The sequence below is a fragment of the Tachypleus tridentatus genome, chromosome 12 (genome assembly GCF_004210375.1).
Source record: "Tachypleus tridentatus isolate NWPU-2018 chromosome 12, ASM421037v1, whole genome shotgun sequence".
Classification (NCBI taxonomy): Eukaryota; Metazoa; Arthropoda; class Merostomata; order Xiphosura; family Limulidae; genus Tachypleus; species Tachypleus tridentatus.
In genome coordinates this window covers 6089880-6110194 of record NC_134836.1, presented here as the reverse complement: position 1 = coordinate 6110194, position 20315 = coordinate 6089880, and the positions used below count along the sequence as shown (strand labels likewise).

Below are 20315 nucleotides of genomic sequence, written 5' to 3'. Positions count from 1 at the left end.
AATACTGAGAGATTATAGGAATATAGCTAAACAATTAAAACTGAAGAAAAGACCTTTCAAGATCTTCGAACTGAGAAAAATGACAGGACACCCTACCCCCTAAGGGTACCCCCTTCTTGTAGCCATCTATCAGTCTCTGATTTAAAAAGAGTTTGAAATTAGCCATTCCACTGTCCGGAAAATAGTCAACAAGTGGAGGGTTTTCAAAACAACTGCCAACATGCCCAGGTCTGGTCGTCCAAGCAAGTTCACCCCGAGAGCAGACCACAAGTTGCTAAAAGAGGTCTCCAAAAACTCTAAAATGTCATCGAGAGGACCTACAGCAGGCTCTGGCTACTGTTGATGTGAAAGTGCATGCCTCTACAACAAGAAAGAGACTGCACAAGTGTAACTTGCATGAGAGGTGTGCAAGGAGGAAACATTTACTCTCTGAGAGAAACATCAAGGTCGGACTGAAGTTTGCTAGAGAGAATGCAGACAAAGACCATGACTTCCAGATTAATGTTCTTTGGACAGATGAGTCCAAAATTGAATTATTTGGACACCAGAACAAAGGACATGTTTGGCGTAAACCTAATACAGCATTCCAGGAAAAGAACCTCATGCCAACTGTAAAGCATGGAGGCAGAAATGTCATGGTTTGGGGTTGTTTTGCTGCAGCAGGACCTGGACAGCTCACAATAACAGAATCCACCATGAATTCTACTATATATCAGAGGATCATGTAAGACCATCTGTAGGAAAATTAAAGCTGAAGCAGAACTGGACCCTGCAACACGACAATGACCCAAAACGTACCAGTAAATCTACTAAGGACTGGCTGAAAACTAAGAAATGGAGAGTCCTGGAATGGCCGAGTCAAAGCCCAGATCTTAATCCCATTGAGATGCTGTGGGGTGACTTGAAACGGGCTGTACATGCAAGAAACCCCTCAAACAACTAACAGCTGACAGAATTCTGCATTGGGAAATGGGGCAAACTTTCTTCAGACCGATGGCAGAGACTGGTAGATGGCTACAAGAAGCGTCTTACTACAGTTATTTCAGCCAAAGGGGTTAACACTAGCCATTAGGGGGTAGGGTGTCCTAACTTTTTCGTCGGTTCGAATATGAATTTTTGTAGCATGACATTTACAAAAGATCTTGAAAAGTCTGTTCTTCAGTTTTAATTGTTTAGTTATATTCCTATAATCTTTCAGTATTGTTAAAATTGAGATTAAATATCTTTATATCCAAAAATGTTACAAGTATACACTGGCTTTCATAGGGTGTCCCAACTTTTTCACATGACTGTATATTCAATTGTGTTTCTGGTCCGAAATACACATGATTGTCAAATATACATTTTCAGTTTTTATAATTTTGTCACTGAACTCCGTGGTGTTTTCCACGCTGACGTTGGCGCAATTTACTTCTATAACGACGTCACCCGGATGAAGAATCGAGGAGACCGAAATCAATGTTTCGTGATCTTTCTTCAGGGTCACGGACACTCCTGGATCTATTAAAACAATATATGTACAATATACACTTTGTAGTGATTTCTACATGTTGGTACGTCTGTCACTAAACTAAAATTCATCTATGAATAGCTAATTTGCTTTGTTCAACAATGTTAGTGTGGTTAGACACGAATACAAAATATCTTGAAAAAAATATTGTCCGTATAAGGAAACAAAATGTTTGAAGATTTAGATCGCGTTAACCAATTGAAATCCTTCTTCCATTAAATTATATTCTTCTCATTGATGATCCGACAGTTGCGGATGGTAAAACTGATTTTTTCTTATTACTATTTATCATTTTCTCTCGGTAAGTGTTTCCCAAACTGGCAGTTCAGTGTTTCTAACAATTAATTATAACAGTTATATTGAATGTTGTTTAACTATTTTTGGCACAAAAAATAACAACGCATTGCGGCTTGTTTTTTCTTTTTCTCTTTTTACAACATAAACAATCCTTAAAGTAACAAGAAATCAATGAATAACATGCGGAACAGCGACTTACAACTATGAAGGCGTGATTACGCAATTTTTTTCCAGGCTTTGTTATCTAACTGTTGATGTTACAACGTACCCTGAGCAAATGGGTCCTTATTGACTGTGCTCAATTCGCATATTTATTACCTGACTTATCCCTCAAATTAGAAACTTGTTCTTGGTTGTTAACTACAGGTGGGGAGACAACATATCAGGTCATATTGAATAAATTCTCTGTTTTTCCTTGTTGAAACTGTTAAGTGGGTAGGGTGTGGGACTGTAGCAGGCTAAAAAGGACAATGGTTTTATTCAGTAATTAACTTCCATCTTGTTCATCAGTTTAAAACCTAGAAATGCTATGCGCAGTTATTCCATGGGTGACTTTGAGTGAAGAATATGCTAAAACATAAATTAATCAATCTGTCATGACACTTCTATGTAAATCTGTGTGTGTGCGCGTTTAATCTTATCAAAGGTCTATCTGCACTATGCTCACCCTAACTATTTTATAAACTTTATTTTTCAAACCTTTTTCAGCGCAAAGTGTAAAACTAATAAAGTTTATCTGTTTGTTTTTGAAATTCGCGCAAAGCTACACGACGCCTATCTACGCCAGCTGACCCTAATTTAGCAGTGTAAGACAACAGGTAAGGCAGCTAGTTATCACCACCTACAGCCAACTCTTGAGCTACTCTTTTACCAACGAATAGTGGATTGACTGTCAGTTATAATGCCCCCCACTCGCGACCCTGGGATTACAAGTCGGCTCAAAACTATTGAAGTGAAATTTAAAAACGTTAAGATAAAATTGTTTCAATTACGATGCAAAATCTGCTAGACTAAATAATTAAATTCAAAATACAATAACAGCAACTTCTACAGTAGGTAAATCCTGACTTTAATAACTACATCATATTCATTTGTGAACATTTAATAACTACATATTCATACAAATGAATATAGCATCATCATCATCATTAGTTCACAATTGTTGTTATTGTAATTTTAAATTAACTGTCGCCTTATTTTCTGCTGGCTTATGCCATGATAATTTTGTTTCTCCGATAATTAATTAACCTGAAAATAATATATTGAGCACATAGTCCTTTCATCTTTGTTTAAATTTGCACTCACGAAATGCATTAATAATCTAGATGTTTGGTGAAGGGACCTCTGACGTGATTTGTATCAAGAGCAGGTAAAAACAAAATGAATAGTAACAAATATGTTTATTTTTCGCCTTTCAAGTTCATACGTCATACTGTTTTGTATCCTACAGAGTGTATAATTATTCTCGTGATTTATGGCATGTGCACCATTTACTAACGTCACGCAGTACAGATTGCAATGTTAAGCGTCCCTTAAGTGACAACATTTCAGTGTCTAGTAACTAAATCATAGAGAGACATCATAAAGTGCTGGAAATGGTTAAAACAGGTGATATCTCCAGGTCTTTTACTGTAATAATAATAATAAAAGAAACGCTGTTCTGATACACACAAAAGGCTGCTTACCTTTCCTGTTCTTCAACCTTCCCTGAGCAATGAAGAATCTGAATGGTTTCTTCTTTGGTTGTACTTCCTCCTCTGTACGTTTTTCTTCCGCTTGAATATCGATCACTCGACCACACATTTCGCTTTGTTCAGTGTTGTTTAGACTAGAGTATGGTTTGGAGAAAATAAATGTTGTTAAAGCACAGATTGTTGTTTTCCTTTTATACAAGCATGGATTAAAGAAGTAAGACATCTAATTAATGTCATGCCACGCGGATGATAGTAAGAAACAAAAAAAAAATTCACGACCTGGTTGTTAAAAGAAATCCAACGAAGCTGTATGATATACAAACTCAATACAATTTAATGTTTACTATAAAATGTATTTTAAATTAGAAATCGTCGATTACCCAAAAGTCATGTTAAAAACTGTTGCATTTTTCACATCTAAAAATCACTCTTTCTTCAAACAGATCCGTACTGAGATTAAAAGCTAACATTATTTTATACTTATATTTTACCTGGACGAGCCAGCAGTGGCCGATATTCAGAGTGCAGGATTGTGTTTCTCTGTGTCTAAAATACGAGCCACAATGCAGCTAAATACAATCAGTATTTCGGTTTCCTCGCGCTATAGTAATGACAGTCAGTCCCATTATTCGGCTCTAAGAAATGGCTAAAGTTTCTTATGGCAATGAGTGGTTAGTCAGTTGTTTAGAATTAGGAATGTTAAGTGATTCTGACTTGCCATTTAGCCCTTGTGAACATAGAATACCAATCAATTGAAAATATCGGTATCCAGTCAAACCATGGCTTCTCCACTTTTGCACGGTGAGAATTTATGTATTAAAACTTGGTTTTTGTTAAGGAATACATTACGTTGAGTATATGTAGTATGAAAATAAAGGTTCCTATTGAAATCATAAAAACCTAAAACTTACGAGTCGTGACACCAGGAGGACTCTTCCTCGTCCATGGGATCTTTTATGCCTCTTATCGTCTCCTCTTTGAACGGCTCGTAGCTGTGTTGGAAACAAAACACATTCCTGAGACCGTTCCACATCCGCTTCCAAAGTGACATTTTGTTCACGGCAAAGGCGCTGGAATAGAAGCAATACTTACATGTGATGAATATATCATAGTATATTTACACATAAGTGACTTGTATGAGAGAAGATCAATATTTATTTAAATGAATAGTGTTATATTGATAAATCAGAACCTTAGTGTTAATGATTAACAACTTAGATAAAATTGGTAAATATCACGATTCACTCTAAAACAGTTATTGCTCAGACAACATGACAACAGTATTTTAACAACTACTAGATCTGTTGTGTACCAGCGAAACTGTGGAGTACTGGTATTGTACAGAAGTCCTCGATAACAGTGGATATAGCAGATGTAATGGAGTTGATATATTCTTCTCTACTTTCATTCACAAGTTACTATAATACCCACACTAAAGTTACTTAGAATGAAAAATGGTTGGAAATGTGTTTAGAGAAAAACAGTAGTTGAGGTTCGTCAAATGATTATTAAACGTACTTGAATATTTATATGGTGGAATAGATAACGAATTATGGTTATTTCAGAGTCACATATAACATATGTTACGAAATTGGTCTGCTTGAATAAAAAATACAAGAATTAAGGGCTTAAAAGAAATTATAAGTGAAAATGACTCCACAAGATGTTGACGGCAAAGATGATATGACAGGTAGCGTTTAACTAGTTTTAGCCTAGCAGCAAAGGTGCAAAGTATTGAAGAAATACATAGATTATATAAGTAACTATGAAACCTAATTATATTATTGGATTACATACTTTTCATTGCATTTCAAGTTAACAGTTTTTCTGCTTGATAACAGATTATAATCATCAATAGTACACATTTTTATCAAAACATAAGTTCACCATGGTGAGATGAAGACAACTGAGAACAATAGTACATGAACTGTTACGTATTTATCTTATACCATTTGTGTCCTATTTCATTAAGAAACTATATTAACACATTTTTTATTGTTTTAAAATGTTTATTCGATATTCAGTCAATTTGATTTGGTTTCTTTCAGATTTTGCGTGACTCTACTAGTAGGCTATATACACTAACCATCCTTTCAGCAAAAGAAAGACACCTAGTCAACACCAAACAAAGTCAACTATTTTTTTACTCTTTTTATCAAAGAATAGTGAAATTGACCGTCATATTTTAGGTTTTCTTTACAGCTAAATGAGTGTATGTGTTTGGTGTGATGGGAGTTCAAAACAGCGTTCCGCACATTGTGAGTAAAGCGTCCTGGCAACCATTTGAGCTGAGAGTCAGGACTTACTTGAAAATACATACCTTTTGGGTATGGAAATCTCCGGAGTCATTGATCTTTCTCGTTCATCACTGATGGTGCCAATTGTTTCCCAAGATTCATCTACAATAAGATTAAAAAATGATGATTTCTAGAAAACTAAATAATATCTAAACTAGCTTTGATTTGTTGTCTCGTAAGGAATCTGCTAGATTAAATAATTAAATTCAAAACACAACAACATCAGCTTCTACATGAGGTAAATTATGACTTTAATAACTACATCGTATCATCCTTTGTTTTTTCTTTAATTTCGCGCGTAGCTACACAAGGGCTATCTGCGCTAGCCGTCCTTAATTTAGCAGTGCAAGACAAGAGGGAAGGTAGCTAGTCATCACCACCCACCGCCAACTCTTGGGCTACTCTTTTCCAACGAAAAGTGGGATTGATCCTCACGTTATAACGCCCCACGGCTGAAAGGGCAAGCATGTTAGGTGCGACGGGGATTCGAACCCATAACCTACAGATTACGAGTCGAACGCCTTAATCCACCTGGCCATGGCGAGCCTCGTCCTTTAGTATGGCATCATCATCAGTTCAAACTGTTTGTTATTGTAATTTTAATTTAACGGTTACATTATTTTCTGAGGGATCATCTCATGATATTTGCCTCAATAATTTTGTTTTTTCTGTAATGAATTGAACTGAAAGTAATAAACTGAACATATGATCCATTCACCTTTAGTTAGATTTGCACTCACGAACTACATTAATAAACTAGACGTTTGGTGAAGAGTCTTCTAACGTGTTTTGTTTCAAGAGCATATAAGAACAAAATGAAGGTTAAAAATATTTTTATTTCTTGTTTACAAGTTCGTATCTCATACTGTTTTGTATCCTATAGATTGTATAATTTTTCTCGTGATTCATGGCACGTGCACGTTTTGCTGATATCATGGCATTATAAATTGCAATGTTAAGCGTCCCTTATGTTACAACCTCTGGAGGAACTGATTTCTCTTAGAGCTGACAGAGGATGTCACTGATTGCCCGAGGAACAAAATGTGGTATCCTGACAAAGGCAAGAATTTATTTTTTCAGTGACATCATGGTCGATTTTGTGTGATTTTGAACCTTGAGAGAAAATATTATAAAGGTGTTTTCATTAACAATATGACTTCTAAGAAATGTTTAACTGATATCTTTACGAATTATTCCATGTTATACGAACACAGATATTTAAATACATATATGTAAGATATGAAGGGAACGATTATTTTTTGGTTTTAGGAGAATCCTAGAATCACAAACTCCTTATTATATTTTGTTACACGCTTTAAACACCAAGAAGACTCAGAATTGAATTGCATTACTTAGAAAATGTAGTAGTATCTAGAGGTTTAGCCAAACTTATACATAGGGCTTGTATTAACGTTCAAAACCATACAATATATCATCATATTTGTATGCAAAAACGGCTCGTTTGGGCTGAGAAAACACTTTACATAGAAGAGCGAACAAAGTGTTTTCTCAGCCTAGTCGTTTTATCACTGAATATATCATAACCCTAGTCGTTCTACCGACATACCATTTCATGCTCCCTCTAGTCTTACACTACTAAATTAGGGACGGCTAGAGCAGATAGCCCTTGTGTAGCTTTGGTGAAAACATTTCTTTTACTATAGATTCTTGTATCTCTTGTATTTGAACTTGTATATAAACCATGTACTGCTTTGCTGAAGACCATATCTGAAGAAGACAGACCAATACTCTTTCGAAAAGTGTTGTGCGTTCTCCCCAAACTAAATCACTTTATTGTGTTTATAGATTATTGTTAACATTACATACTTTCGATGCTTGAATTGAAGTTTTGCAATTGGTGTAACTTTGGCAAGTGGGAGGAAGAGGCGGTTTTCTTTTCCGGTCTAGTAATAAATATTTTAGGAAAACATTGCACAAATTTTAAATGATTGTGCTAGTATTTTTAATACGAGACAAACAAAAATAAAGTTATTTTACCTTTTTCTTTGGAGATTTCCTGGGCGTAATTCAAGGTTTTAGGCTTGTTCTTAGCCATTCTTTTTTTGTTATCCTAGTGAAACAAATATATATATATATAACCACACCTCTGTCTGTCTATAAAGTTAAGATAAAGCTACACAATTGTTTCTCCGCGTTCTGTCTATGACGGGTATCGAAACTAGATCTCTAATATTATAAGTCCATATATATACCGTTTGTCATAGGGAGTAATATCCAAAATATCGAAAAGATTTTAATGTGGCTATGAATAAAAAAATACTGTATTATATGCCTTTTATTTCCTTCTTTTACCGGTTTCGTAATTTTCACTGTTCAAGAAAGAGTTACACTGAGAATCTTCGATATCCGTTGTGAGCATAGCAAAGATAACCAGTTGTGTAAATTTCCGCTTAATTTCAAAATATCAATCATTCAATTAACGTTTGTCGCCTTTTTAAATAGCTAGTAGTAAGGGAGCAGAAGAAACTGGTTACGTACAGCCACCAGGAACTGTGAGAAGATACTAAGACTTATAGATATCAAAAAGTAAGTTAAAGTTTGAAGTTATATCATAAATAAATTATATTTTTATTATACTAACAACAAAAATGTAATTAGAATAACGTATTAATTTAAAAAGGAAAATATAATAAGTAGTTATTTTTTAATAAGTAGTTTATATGTGGATTGTATGATGTGTGTACATATGGCCAGCATATGTATTTATTATAGATTGTTTATGTTTAGTTGAGAAAACGATATTTGCATGTTTTATTCTTGTCGCAAATTCATGGTAAAATGGCCCGGTTTGGTCATGTGGTTAAGACACCCGACTCGTAATCTGCGAATCACGGCTTCGAATCTCTGTCACACCAAAGAAGTTCGTTCTTTAAGCGGTGAGGGCGTTATAATGTGACGGTGAATCCCGCTATTCGTTAGTGAAAGAGTATTCAAAGAGTTCTTAATACTTTTGCATAGCAACATTTAATGTGAATATTAATCTGTCTTTGTTATAAATCAATAAATATGTGCCATTTCTACAATCTGCTGCTGGTGCAGCGGGAAGCATTCAGACCTACAACACCACAAGGAGGTTCTCAAATCTCACCGGTGGACTCACCAGATAACCCGATGTGGCTTTGTTGTAAGGAAAACACATGTTTAGAGTTTAAGGTTGATTCGGTAAGTATGAAAAACAGAACCACAGTTATTAAAATGTTAATATTATTTTTAGCGAAAATTAAATTTATGAATATAATTTTCGTTCAATTCAAATTTACAGCTGATTTCATTTTGTGATAACCGAAAAGAAAATCCGTTAACAACTTTGTCCAACAAAACTTGTAAGGCAGGAATGGCCAGGTGGTGAGGGCGTTCAACCCTCTATTCATTGATAAAATAGTAACCAAGAGTTTCACATATGGTATTTCCCATAATGCACTTATTAATGTTTATCTTAATGTTTTGTTTGTGTTTATGGCATAAAATTCGTAAATTTATTGTAAAACTTAATGCAACGAAAAGAGAAAAAGGAGGCTGATAAAAACAAACATGGTGACAAAACAATATAATAACATGGACAGCCTTCACGTCTGTAATAAGTGAAGCGAGAACAGGCATGGAAGTGTTCGAAGTAGTGACCTCACGACACAAGATATTGGCGATGGTTGTGAGAATAATAATAATAAACTTTTCTTAACAGACAGTTTTTAAAGCATCCGAAGTAATGTCTCCAAAACAAAAGCTGAAGAAATGGCACATTATAGAACAGAAAGTACAAATATCCATTTCAAATCCTTCCTAAGTTTTAGACAGCTGCTCTTTATTTACAGCTGTTAAATAGATACGGACAACTATCAGCAGTAGTTACCACTCTTAAGTAACTATTCTTAACCGAATAACGACACTGATTAAGGTAGTTAAAACACCCTACAGTTAAAAGCATGTAAGGTGTTTAGCGACACATTAATGGTTCGAACATGGGGCCATCAGTCAATGACCCCCAACACTCGACATTAAACAACACCCAGCATTACTATCACATATAGTAATTTGTAAGACCCGGAGAAATTTTACGTAACTTGTGATCTTTCATGTCATGATGTAATTAGTACAGGTGTTTTCTTCTTGTAATATTTTCTTCTAACTGAAATTCACAAAAAATCTCATTGCATATATTACTTACTTCGCACATTATAATAAAACATATTATTTCCATTTGTTCCAAGTCGTTTTGTGTCTCTGTGTGAGGAATTTCAAATTGGTAGTCGGCTTTTAATTACCGTCTCGTGTAAAATATACTTAAAAATAAACTAGCAAAAACACTTCGTTTTAGTAAAAGTTTTAACGTTGAGAAGATTCCAAATGCATTTCTAGTTTATCTATAGTTTTCTCATTTAATTACTATAAAGACATATTTCTACAAAACAGATTATGTCCCTCAAATTTTTACATCAAAAGATGAAAAGAATAAAAACCAAAGTACGTCCATATTCACAACTTACAGCCATGATTTTCCTTAATATGTATCCACAAGGACAGTTGATGGTGTTTTGGTGTGCCAAATAAACTGAATAAAAAATTAAATAAAACTGTAAAAAGTACCAACATAACCATCTTCATGAAAATATTTAAAAAGGTGTTTTATTTTAATGACGATTGGTAAAATTCTACAATCTTTTTTCTTGTTGGTTTCATTTCCACAATTTTTTTTTTCTAGTATACAGCATTACATTGGAAATGGCTCATATCAAGAACTCATACAACCCAAATTAAAATGTCACCTGTATAAGTTTTACACTGTTTTTATCTCTTACAGATACAATCGTACCGTTTTAGCCTCTCTAATCTTAATTAACAGAAGCAGTGACTAAGGGTTTTTCGGTTGGAAACGAGGGGTGTACAAGGAACTGCTTACTATTTCGTTTCTGGTTATAATAGAATATGTTTTTCACATTTTTTAGAGATAAAATAGATTTTTCATACATTTGAGTTTGGGTTTTGACAGCAAATATAATTAAGCAAAAAAAAAAACTTCTTAATGACAATTTTGTTACAATAACTTACTTCTTAGTTTATGAGATGAAATGACAAAATCTGTTAAGCATTGAAGTACTTGCAAAATTTCTGAAATTCTTTTCCTAACATTTTCGTTGCTAAGATACTCGTATAGTATAATCGTTATTGGTTGAATTCTACTCAGTAGCTGTCCAATCACAATCGTAGTAAGTATTCAGGTAACGACACCTATATGTTATTCTTTTTTTAATGAGTGTTTTCACGCAAGTCATTAAAAGAAAAAAATTGGATAGATGTTAACAAAAAGTCGTGAGTTCGAATCTCTCCGTCACTTAACATGGTCGTTCATTTATTCTTTCTAGTGTGTGTTATTTCAACCATAAGGACGCTATAACGTAAGGTAATTCACATTTTAGCCGCTCAAGAGCATAGGCGAAGAACCTTAAGAACATAGACATGCGGGGCCGCTACGTACTTGTGCTTGGGAAAACTTGTGACGAAGCTGCACGATTTTTACATTGAAAACATTATATTAACTGCTATTACAGTAGTTTTAATAGTTGTTGATGTTTTGAATTGGATATTAATATTTCAAAATTATTATGAAAGAAGCTCATTAAAATATCTAACATCTACTCATAACCCCATAAAATTAATAAAAATTGAGTGCTAATACTAATATAAAGTCTGTTTTAAGACCTCTTTCACAGTTAAAAGAAGAAAAATACGTGTGTGTGTATGAATAAAATCTAGGCTAAATATTTTCACAAAATATTTTTATAATGTGAAATAATTTTTTAAATTTTTTAATTTGATTGTTTCCTGATCATAACTGTCAGTTGATCTTATATTGGTGTTGCAAATCAAATCATATACCAGAAAATTAGTTTCTTTTTTGTGTTAGGACATGCTTTAATATTTCATGTTAACTTTGTCTTTACTGAAGTAATTTTAACATTTTTAATGTTACTAAAATAACACAAACAGGAAACTAATCTTGCATTATATTATTTTATTATATGCAGTATTACTGTTATTGTGCATAACGTGGTTTGCTCTGTTCTACATTTTCTACCTTAGAGCCAGTGTTTATGACCTCTTGCTTTTGTAACTTATTTTCTCAACTTGGATGATTTTGTTCAGCATTTCCAACTGTTTGCTTTTACTTGTTATTCAGATGAGGATCAGATGACTGTATCTTTAGACTTCACCACCTTTAACTTGCTACATTTGTCTCAAACATCCTGACATTTTTGTGTTTCCATACACGATATCCAGATTTATGCAGCTTTTTTTCTGTGGTATCTTCATGTTGAATCTTGTTCTTCTCAACAAGCTCTGTCAGTAAAATCACACTTACCTGAAATGTGACAAAAATTGTATTGACTAGATAAGATTTTTGAGGGTTATATCTGTACTGTATTCTTATGTCAAACCACAGTATTACATTGCTGTCACAACTTTGAATAGTGAGCAATTTTAATGAAGATTTCCATTTTATATACTTCTAATTTGTTATAACTTGTTAAAAAAAAAACAGTTCTATCATGACTGGACTGTGACTCGTACTCCTGAAGTATAAATAAGCAAGGTGGTCTTGTGTTGAGTGAGCAATGAACTTCTTTTATCATCTTCACTTGCTGTGGTGACCCAAAAATTGGTAGATAAAATACACAATGTGTTTTACACAGTAACTTCCTGTTGTTATTTTTCTCATTGCAAATAATTTTTTTATAAATCTTCACTTTTGGTGTATGTAATTAGAATATATTAAACAGTTAAAATTTGTAATTCTGTTTATTTCTCTTTACTGTTGTCACAGTGTAAAGTTGTATATTCTTCAATGAGTAAATTTCTGGGGGGGTATAATAGCTTCACAAAATAAAACATGTTTCTAATAAAATTATACACTGATCAATATGTCAGGAATTCTTTAGTTATCTCAAAGTATAGGCTCTTACTTGTTAAGAAATTGTCATCCATTAAGAATACAATTAACCAATTCTTGTTTCTTTTATGGTTTGTTTTTGTGTTTGAACACTCATTATTACACATTTCAAGTCTCATCATATGGTGCAAGACCATAAAAGGGTAAGAGCTATTAATAGAGAACAGCTTTAGAGATGAATAAAAGTAAAGTTTAGTTATAACTGGATAAAGATTATCAACTAGTTACATGAGGAATAATTTATGCTTCCGTGATAATGTGATTTAAATGTAACTTCTCTACTGATGAACAACATTATTTAGTGGAAAGTTTAAAAGACATCAACATAAGTCACAGTCTTAGAAGTTTATTATAGTATTTTTAGATATTGTCTTCATTCCTGTAAATGTTTTCACATTAGGCCTATTTTTATGTGTAGATGTCAAAGCTCATGTTTGTTGACATTTTAGAGAGTACCATTCAACATAGTGTAGTGTATTTGATGTCAGTTATTAAATATGTGTTTATTTTATACTTTATTACTGATTTAGAAACATTTTGTGGTAGGTGAAAATAAGTAACAGATGCAATATATATGATAGTATTTACAAAACCTTTAGGTATGCATTTCAGAAGCTGTTTAAATACAATGTGGAGGTTATACAATGACAAAAAAGAAACCTTATTTTTCACATGAGCATTGACTTGTGCTTTGATATGTTAATCTATGTCAAACAGATATAATCAAGTTGCAGACATATCTTTGTAACTCATCTAGTTTTTTGTGCATAATAAACTTTTATGTTTTATTGAAAGCTTGCTATGTTTCTTGCACATATATATGATAGATTTTGAATTTTATTAAGTATTCTTTTTTCAATATCAGGTCATTCGATTGGACCAGTTCCATGCATGCGTTTCTGCAGTGTCCTTGCTTGACATTGTAGTGCGTCATTCATAGGGCTCTATGGTGGGTGGGGTCAGAGACAATCGAAATTTCCTTTTTTTCTTATGGATCCTCCAAACAAAAATTCAAATAAAATAGTGAAAAAACAGTCGATAGGTAAACGACCACATCTTGATATTTCTGAGGAGCAATCATCAACACCTGTACCATCTGTTGTACCTCATTTTCTTATCCTATATTCTCTTTCAGAGAAACCTTTAGGGCAAATGTTCCCCTTTTTTATTGAGAAGGGACTTGCTGGCTCTCCCAAGTCAGTAAGGAAACTTTGATCTGGTGACATATTGGTGGAAATATCAGAGATTCTTGCTGGTTTCTCCACTCAAGGGGTTTTCTGCAGTAAGGCGTATCTCCACTTACAAAGATGGAGTTACATTGCTGACCAATATCCTCATTCTGACATTTACATCACCATGTGCACCTGCCACCATCAAGGCAGGTTATCTAAATTGCAGGGTATGGCTGTACATTCCAAACCCTCGATATTTCCAGTGTCAGAAGTTCGGTCACTCAAAGATGTCGCGTTGTAGTTCCCTGATATATGCTTGTTGTGGTGGCAAGGACCAGGATGCATGTGAGTGTGAAATGGACCCACATTGTGTCAATTGCAATGGCTCTCACCCTTCCTACTCATAGCTCTGAACCAGGACTAGAAAGGCCAACTTCAGGTGACTGACAGTGGTTCTTGTACTTACCTGTTAGTCTTCCTGGTGGGTTATTATAATTACCATTATGCTACAGAAAGTCCTTTACGACTTCTCTTACTGTAGTTTCTCTCTTAACATTGTATACTAGATTTCAACATTGGTTGAACAAATTCACAAACATGTCTCCCAGTGGAACAGCGGTATGTCTGCAGAATCACACTGCTAAGTACCAGGTTTCAATACAAATGGTGGGCAGAGCACAGATTGTCTATTGTGTAGCTTTGTGCTTAATTCTAAACAAACAAACACATATTATAAATTAATAAAAGTACAATTCTCCATTTAATATTCCTAAGACATCCACATATTTTTCTGAAGATTTTTTTTCACAGCTTTAGAATGACCTAACTTCTTAAAATTGTATGCTAATTCTGTAGTTGAGAGACAATTAAGGGTTTTGGGCACCAACAGTTTCTTTTCCACTGGTTTGTTTTAGAATTACACTTGAGGGCTATCTGCACTCTTTTCCTTTGGCATTTCATATTTTGCAAATGCTGTCATTTTTGCATTTGTATGAGCTTTGAAGAGAAAGTAATGTCTTGTTTTAGATTATCAAAGATTTTTGTAAGACTAACCTCAATGTCAAGTAAAATTGCTCATTATATTTCAGAGCTAGATATAAAAGTAGTCAGTTACAGAGAAATATATTTTAAACACAGCATAAGATGTAATACTGTGATTGTATGTCTATTAAGTAATGATTTTCTTTCTCTGTAATTTTCATCACTTGAGATCTCCATTTCAAGATGTTAAGTGTGTGTGGCTATCAGGAGTGTTTATTGAATAGTCAGATATCAGGACTTACTCGTATTATAATTTATTATTAAGTTCCTGACTAATGACAAGGAAAGAGACCTTTAACTTTTCTGTTCTGTAGGAGTTTGTTAGGAGATTTTAAGAGGTTATGGAAATGAAATTTCAGATTTTTTCAGATAAGTGAAAGTACTTTCTAATTTTAACATAAAAATCATTTTGCACTCTGAGCAGCCAACACTTTGACTCCATATGTTCATGGAGAAATGCTTCATTACAAATTCTGTATTTTTCTCAAAGCATGGTTCCTGATGACTACTGAAAGTTTTTGATATTTAGTGTAGATGAACAAAACATATAAGTTATTGAATGGACATAATAAAGATCAATTTGGGGTCACGAACTTAGTTAACCCTTTCACTGCTTGGCTTGGTATAATATACACGAGTTTGTCTACACTTTTCCATGCATTAAGTGTTTGTGCTATAACCTTTGATATAGCATATGTATTTTTGCAAAATTTGGTATACTTTTAGTAAAGATTACAGATTGTTTAATGAAATATTGTTACTAGAAATATGTTTGCGAAATTAGTGTATGTTTCGTTACTAGTCTGAATGTAAAGGGATTTCATGTTAGGATTAAGAGAACAATTCTTCATCTTCAAAATCTCAAATATCAGGAGAATTTACAGGCAAAGTGAGATCATTTGTGAGACATGTGCCAGTTCTGACCTTGAAGTAGACAAAGTGGTACTTGTAGGTGTGGAGCTTGGTTCAACTTCAATCTTGTCAGAGTCAGATGCAGTACAAGTGACTTCTGATGGCAGAGATGGGTTTTATTTGGAAGATCATGTTGTGTATCTTGAGTGAAAAAAATTAGTCAGCTTTCCAGTCTTGGCCACTAAATCCAAAGCCTTTTGCTGGTTCTTTTTTGTCAGTTTTTATCTTTTGTGCACCATTTAATTGAACACGTTACATCTTGCAGAAACAAAAATAAAATAAAAAGCAAAAGAATATGGATCATATATAGTTATAATGATTAGAAAAACACTGAAATTCATAAAGAAAAACGTTGGTGAGACAGTCAAACATAGCAATCTCTAAATCTACATTTAGACAAAGAATGTCAGAAAGTTATCGTAGGACCTAGGTACATCAGCATATAAACATGAATTCACAAATACCTTTATTGATTTGCTGCATTCTGATGGGTTGAAAACCATTCGAGACTGGCTTCAATCCATTTTAAGAGAATTAGTTATCAGTCATTGCAAAAATTTCATTAAGATTGTTGCTATGGTAGCTGTGTGCAAGAAGCAATGCCAATGGTAATATATAAATCCATTATGAGCCAAAAAGTATTCCAAAACAACTTATGATGAACAACTCATGCCTATATACACAGTGATCATTCTTTACTGGTACACATACGTAACATATAATCGATTGTAAACTGCACTGCACATTGAACTACTAAATACTGACTTAGGCTTAGGCTAGAATACCTTAATCCCAATAAAATATCTTAAGAATGAGTTGTAACCTCAACTTTGAGCTCAGTTTTGACCTGGGGACATTAGATGAGCCAACAAACCATACAACAATAAAATAGGCATATGTCTGAAACTTTCTCTTCATGCCTGGATACGAAGGCAAGTTCAAAACGTACAGCCTTAAATTCATTATATCAAGCTACAGTAGCGTTTCCAGCGTACTTGAACTAAACAAGTTACAGTTTTTAGGCCTTACGTTATTGTCACTCAGTTCTCAGCAAACAACACTAACATCAGACCTAACGCTAATAAATTGCAAGTCAAGCCACTAACGTTAAGCGCTTATCCCAGCTTCCGGTCAGACTACAACCGAAGAAGGTGAGCTTGCTGTGGGTTTCGTCAAGATTAAATTGCAAGTCGGTAACCTTATCCCGACTACAACGAGCCGCTGAATTTACAAGACGAGGGTTAAGTCTGTACTTGTTTTCAAAGTCCTAATGCTTTCATTGATACGTGCCTCGATATGAATAAACGGGCAGTAAGGACGAAATAAGAATTTTGCTATTGGTTAAAAATACGCGTGACAGCCTTGTTTCTTTTTATCATAACGTCTTGTGTTTGTCAGCGTAAAGCGACCATCGGTGTGATTTAATTTGTTATGACAGTCGGACATTTGATGAAATGTCACTTTTTATTTCCAATCGGCTAGCTGCTGGCAGGCCGGACAAAATGACCTCGAGGGCCGTAATTTGGTGACCCCTGCTTTAGATAGTTTCTTTAAACTCTAGTGTACTAAATCGACTCGTAAAACTAGACATAAGATATAAAAATCGTTTCCGATTAATATATTGATTGAAATCTCCTTAAACAAACTTAATAATAGGCATTTTACATCCCAATTTTAACTATCTTATTCGATTCTGAGAGACAAATGTCGTTAATTGTATACGGTTTGATCGGGAAATGTAGAATATTTTCATCATATTTTCAAGTGCAGTTGGGTCAGCTGAATAATCGATAGCAGGCCGGACAAAATGACCTCGAGGGCCGTAATTTGATGACCCCTGCTTTAGATAGTTTCTTTAAACTCTAGTGTACTAAATCGACTCGTAAAACTAGACATAAGATATAAAAATTGTTTCCGATTAATATATTGATTGAAATCTCCTTAAACAAACTTAATAATAGGCATTTTACATCCCAATTTTAACTATGTTATTCGATTCTGAGAGACAAATGTCGTTAATTGTATACGGTTTGATCGGGAAATGCAGAATATTTTCATCATATTTTCAAGTACAGTTGGGTCAGCTGAATAATCGATAGCAGGTCCAATGACTTCCTTATTTCGTGTTTAGGGACCGACTTCTAGCCTAAAAACATTGATTTTCAAACATATTTCTTTAATATTCTTGCGACTTACTAAATAGTGTACACATCTAATCACCAAGATCTGACACTTGGTTGGATAATTTTTGCAAACTAATTAGAATTCTGGGAAACAAAAATACTTTAATAATTGATCATAGTCAAAGATGGTAAATTGACAGCCTGGTTTCCTGTAACTCTCGTTCTAAACATCAAAGTTCCGTTTAATCCTTCATATATAAGTTGTGTTCAGGTTAGCTTTTCGCGTTGGTTTTCACAGCCACGGTGGCGTCAGTTGATAGATAACGTAAACAGTTGCTTTTACTGTTATCTGGACTGCATCTTGGTCTATCTATACTTGACATATATATTTTCTTTAATTGTTTGTTTGTTTTTGAATTTCGCGCAAAGCTACTCGAGGGCTATCTGCGTTAGCCGTCCCTAATTTAGCAGTGTAAAACTAGAGGGAAAGCAGCTAGTCATCACCACTGCCAATTCTTGGGCTGCTCTGTTATCTACGAATAGTGGGATTGACCCTCACAAAATAACGCACCCACGGCTGAAAGGGGATTCAAACCCACGACCCTCAGATTACGAGTCGAACGCCTTAACACACTTGGCCATGACGGGCCATTCTCTTTAATTGTCAAGCATCATTGTGTAATTTCTTTTACGCATTTATTATCTGTGCTCAATTTTTGTGCATATTACATGTGTGTGAATCCCGCATGTAATTTTATAAAATTATAATTTTCTTCTCTTCAAGAATTTGAAAGTAGTGTAAAATACATCAATTCTTCTTTCTTAAATAAATTTTTATCATTGATAAACAACGGTTGTATTAATCCAACCTTAATATCGACCGAATAATAGTTTCACGACGAGTTATTAAACCAATCACATAATAATATTGTTTTACATTTCCAACCGTATTTAAAATTAGGTGTCGTCAATATAATGTACTGCATAATTCGTACATAATGAATGTTTCTGAAAGCAATAATTCTATAATACTATCACTATTTCATTATCATAATCATATATCACAAGATATACTACTTGATATATTACTATATCCAATACACTGGAATGGTATTGTAAATCAGCAGACATCCTGCTGTGCCACTGTGGTGTGTAAAAGTTCATTTCACATATCTTTATCCTGTTTGTCTGTTTTCCTTCATCAGTTAAACATTCATACTGATACAGTTGATAATCTTTTACTGTCTTTGACCTAATTGGCCTTCTTTGTTTTATGATTCTATGTGGTTCTTTCCACAATTTTGCCAGCTTTATAATGTTTCTTCTTTGAACTATTGGAATGCATTATATGCATTAGCTAAAAAGGCGTAGTTAAACTTGGCATTCTTCTTCAGTTATTCCAATTGTTTGATTGTTTGTTTTTGAATTTTGCGCAAAGCTACACGATGGCTAACTCTGCTAGCCATCTGTAATTTACCAGTGTAAGAATTGAGGGGAAGCAGTTACTCATCATCATCCACCGTCAACTCTTGGGTTATTCTTTTATCAATGAATAGTGAGATTGACCGTCACTTTATAACGCTCCTACGGCTGAAAGAGCGAGCATGTTGATGTGACGGGTATTGACATCTATAGTCCTATAGGACGAGCAGTGAATTCTTGCTTCAGTGATGCATTATTTATTTGTTAGGTTGCAGTACCTTCACTTGTTGTTTTAGTCACTATGTTGACTTATATGTTAATAGTACTATTCTGTTAAGGCATGTTTTGTTTAATCGATCTGTTATGATCGACATTAATATGCTGGGCGGAGTGTTTTGAGCGGATAATAAACGCATAAGTTATTGGATTATATATATGGAATGATTTATGCGAAATGTTTATTTGTTAATGTAACGAACAATAAAACTGAACCTCCTTAGCCCCTATCTAAATATTCCACTGCAGCTATGTTTACAAGTTGATTTGTATCTGTTGTGAAAACAGTTTTGCAAACACTACTGACACACAAGAAACGGTCTGATATTTCTTCACTTGGTGTTCCTTGTCGAACTTCGCTGCTTGAAAAATGGGAATAATAAGATAAAATCATAGAAGTTCATTCAGAAGAACTGCTGTCCGTAGTTCATTCAGTATTTTAATCTCATACATCTATGGCTTGCGTGAGCAAGTCTTGATTCCCTCAATCACCGAAATTGGAAAATGAACATTATTACATTGTGTTGTTAATATTCTTGTCTTTAGTCAGTGTGCTTGAACTCGGTACCTTTCCGCTTAGTACAAACACACTGACTCGGTGGTT

The 20315-nt window shown here is 34.1% G+C and overlaps 1 protein-coding gene across 1 annotated transcript; it reads right to left on the bottom strand.

Moving 5' to 3' along the window:
• Window positions 1-1262: 1262 nt before the first annotated feature.
• On the bottom strand, window positions 1263-3808 carry LOC143235452 (uncharacterized). Its single transcript, XM_076473645.1, has 2 exons — window positions 3493-3808; window positions 1263-1500 (listed from the first exon to the last, which is right to left on the bottom strand). Exons 1-2 carry the CDS (start codon window positions 3722-3724, stop codon window positions 1298-1300), a joined length of 435 nt encoding a protein of 144 aa, XP_076329760.1. The 5' UTR covers window positions 3725-3808; the 3' UTR covers window positions 1263-1297.
• Window positions 3809-20315: the final 16507 nt, after the last annotated feature.

Bases quoted from the DNA above. Each gene is read 5' to 3' on its own strand.
- LOC143235452 (XM_076473645.1), bottom strand. From the start codon at position 3,724: ATGTCTTACTTCTTTAATCCATGCTTGTATAAAAGGAAAACAACAATC. The intron at 1,501-3,492 runs GTAAGCAGCCTT...TTGTTTTAATAG, and splicing joins AAGGTTGAAGAACAGGAAAG to ATCCAGGAGTGTCCGTGACC.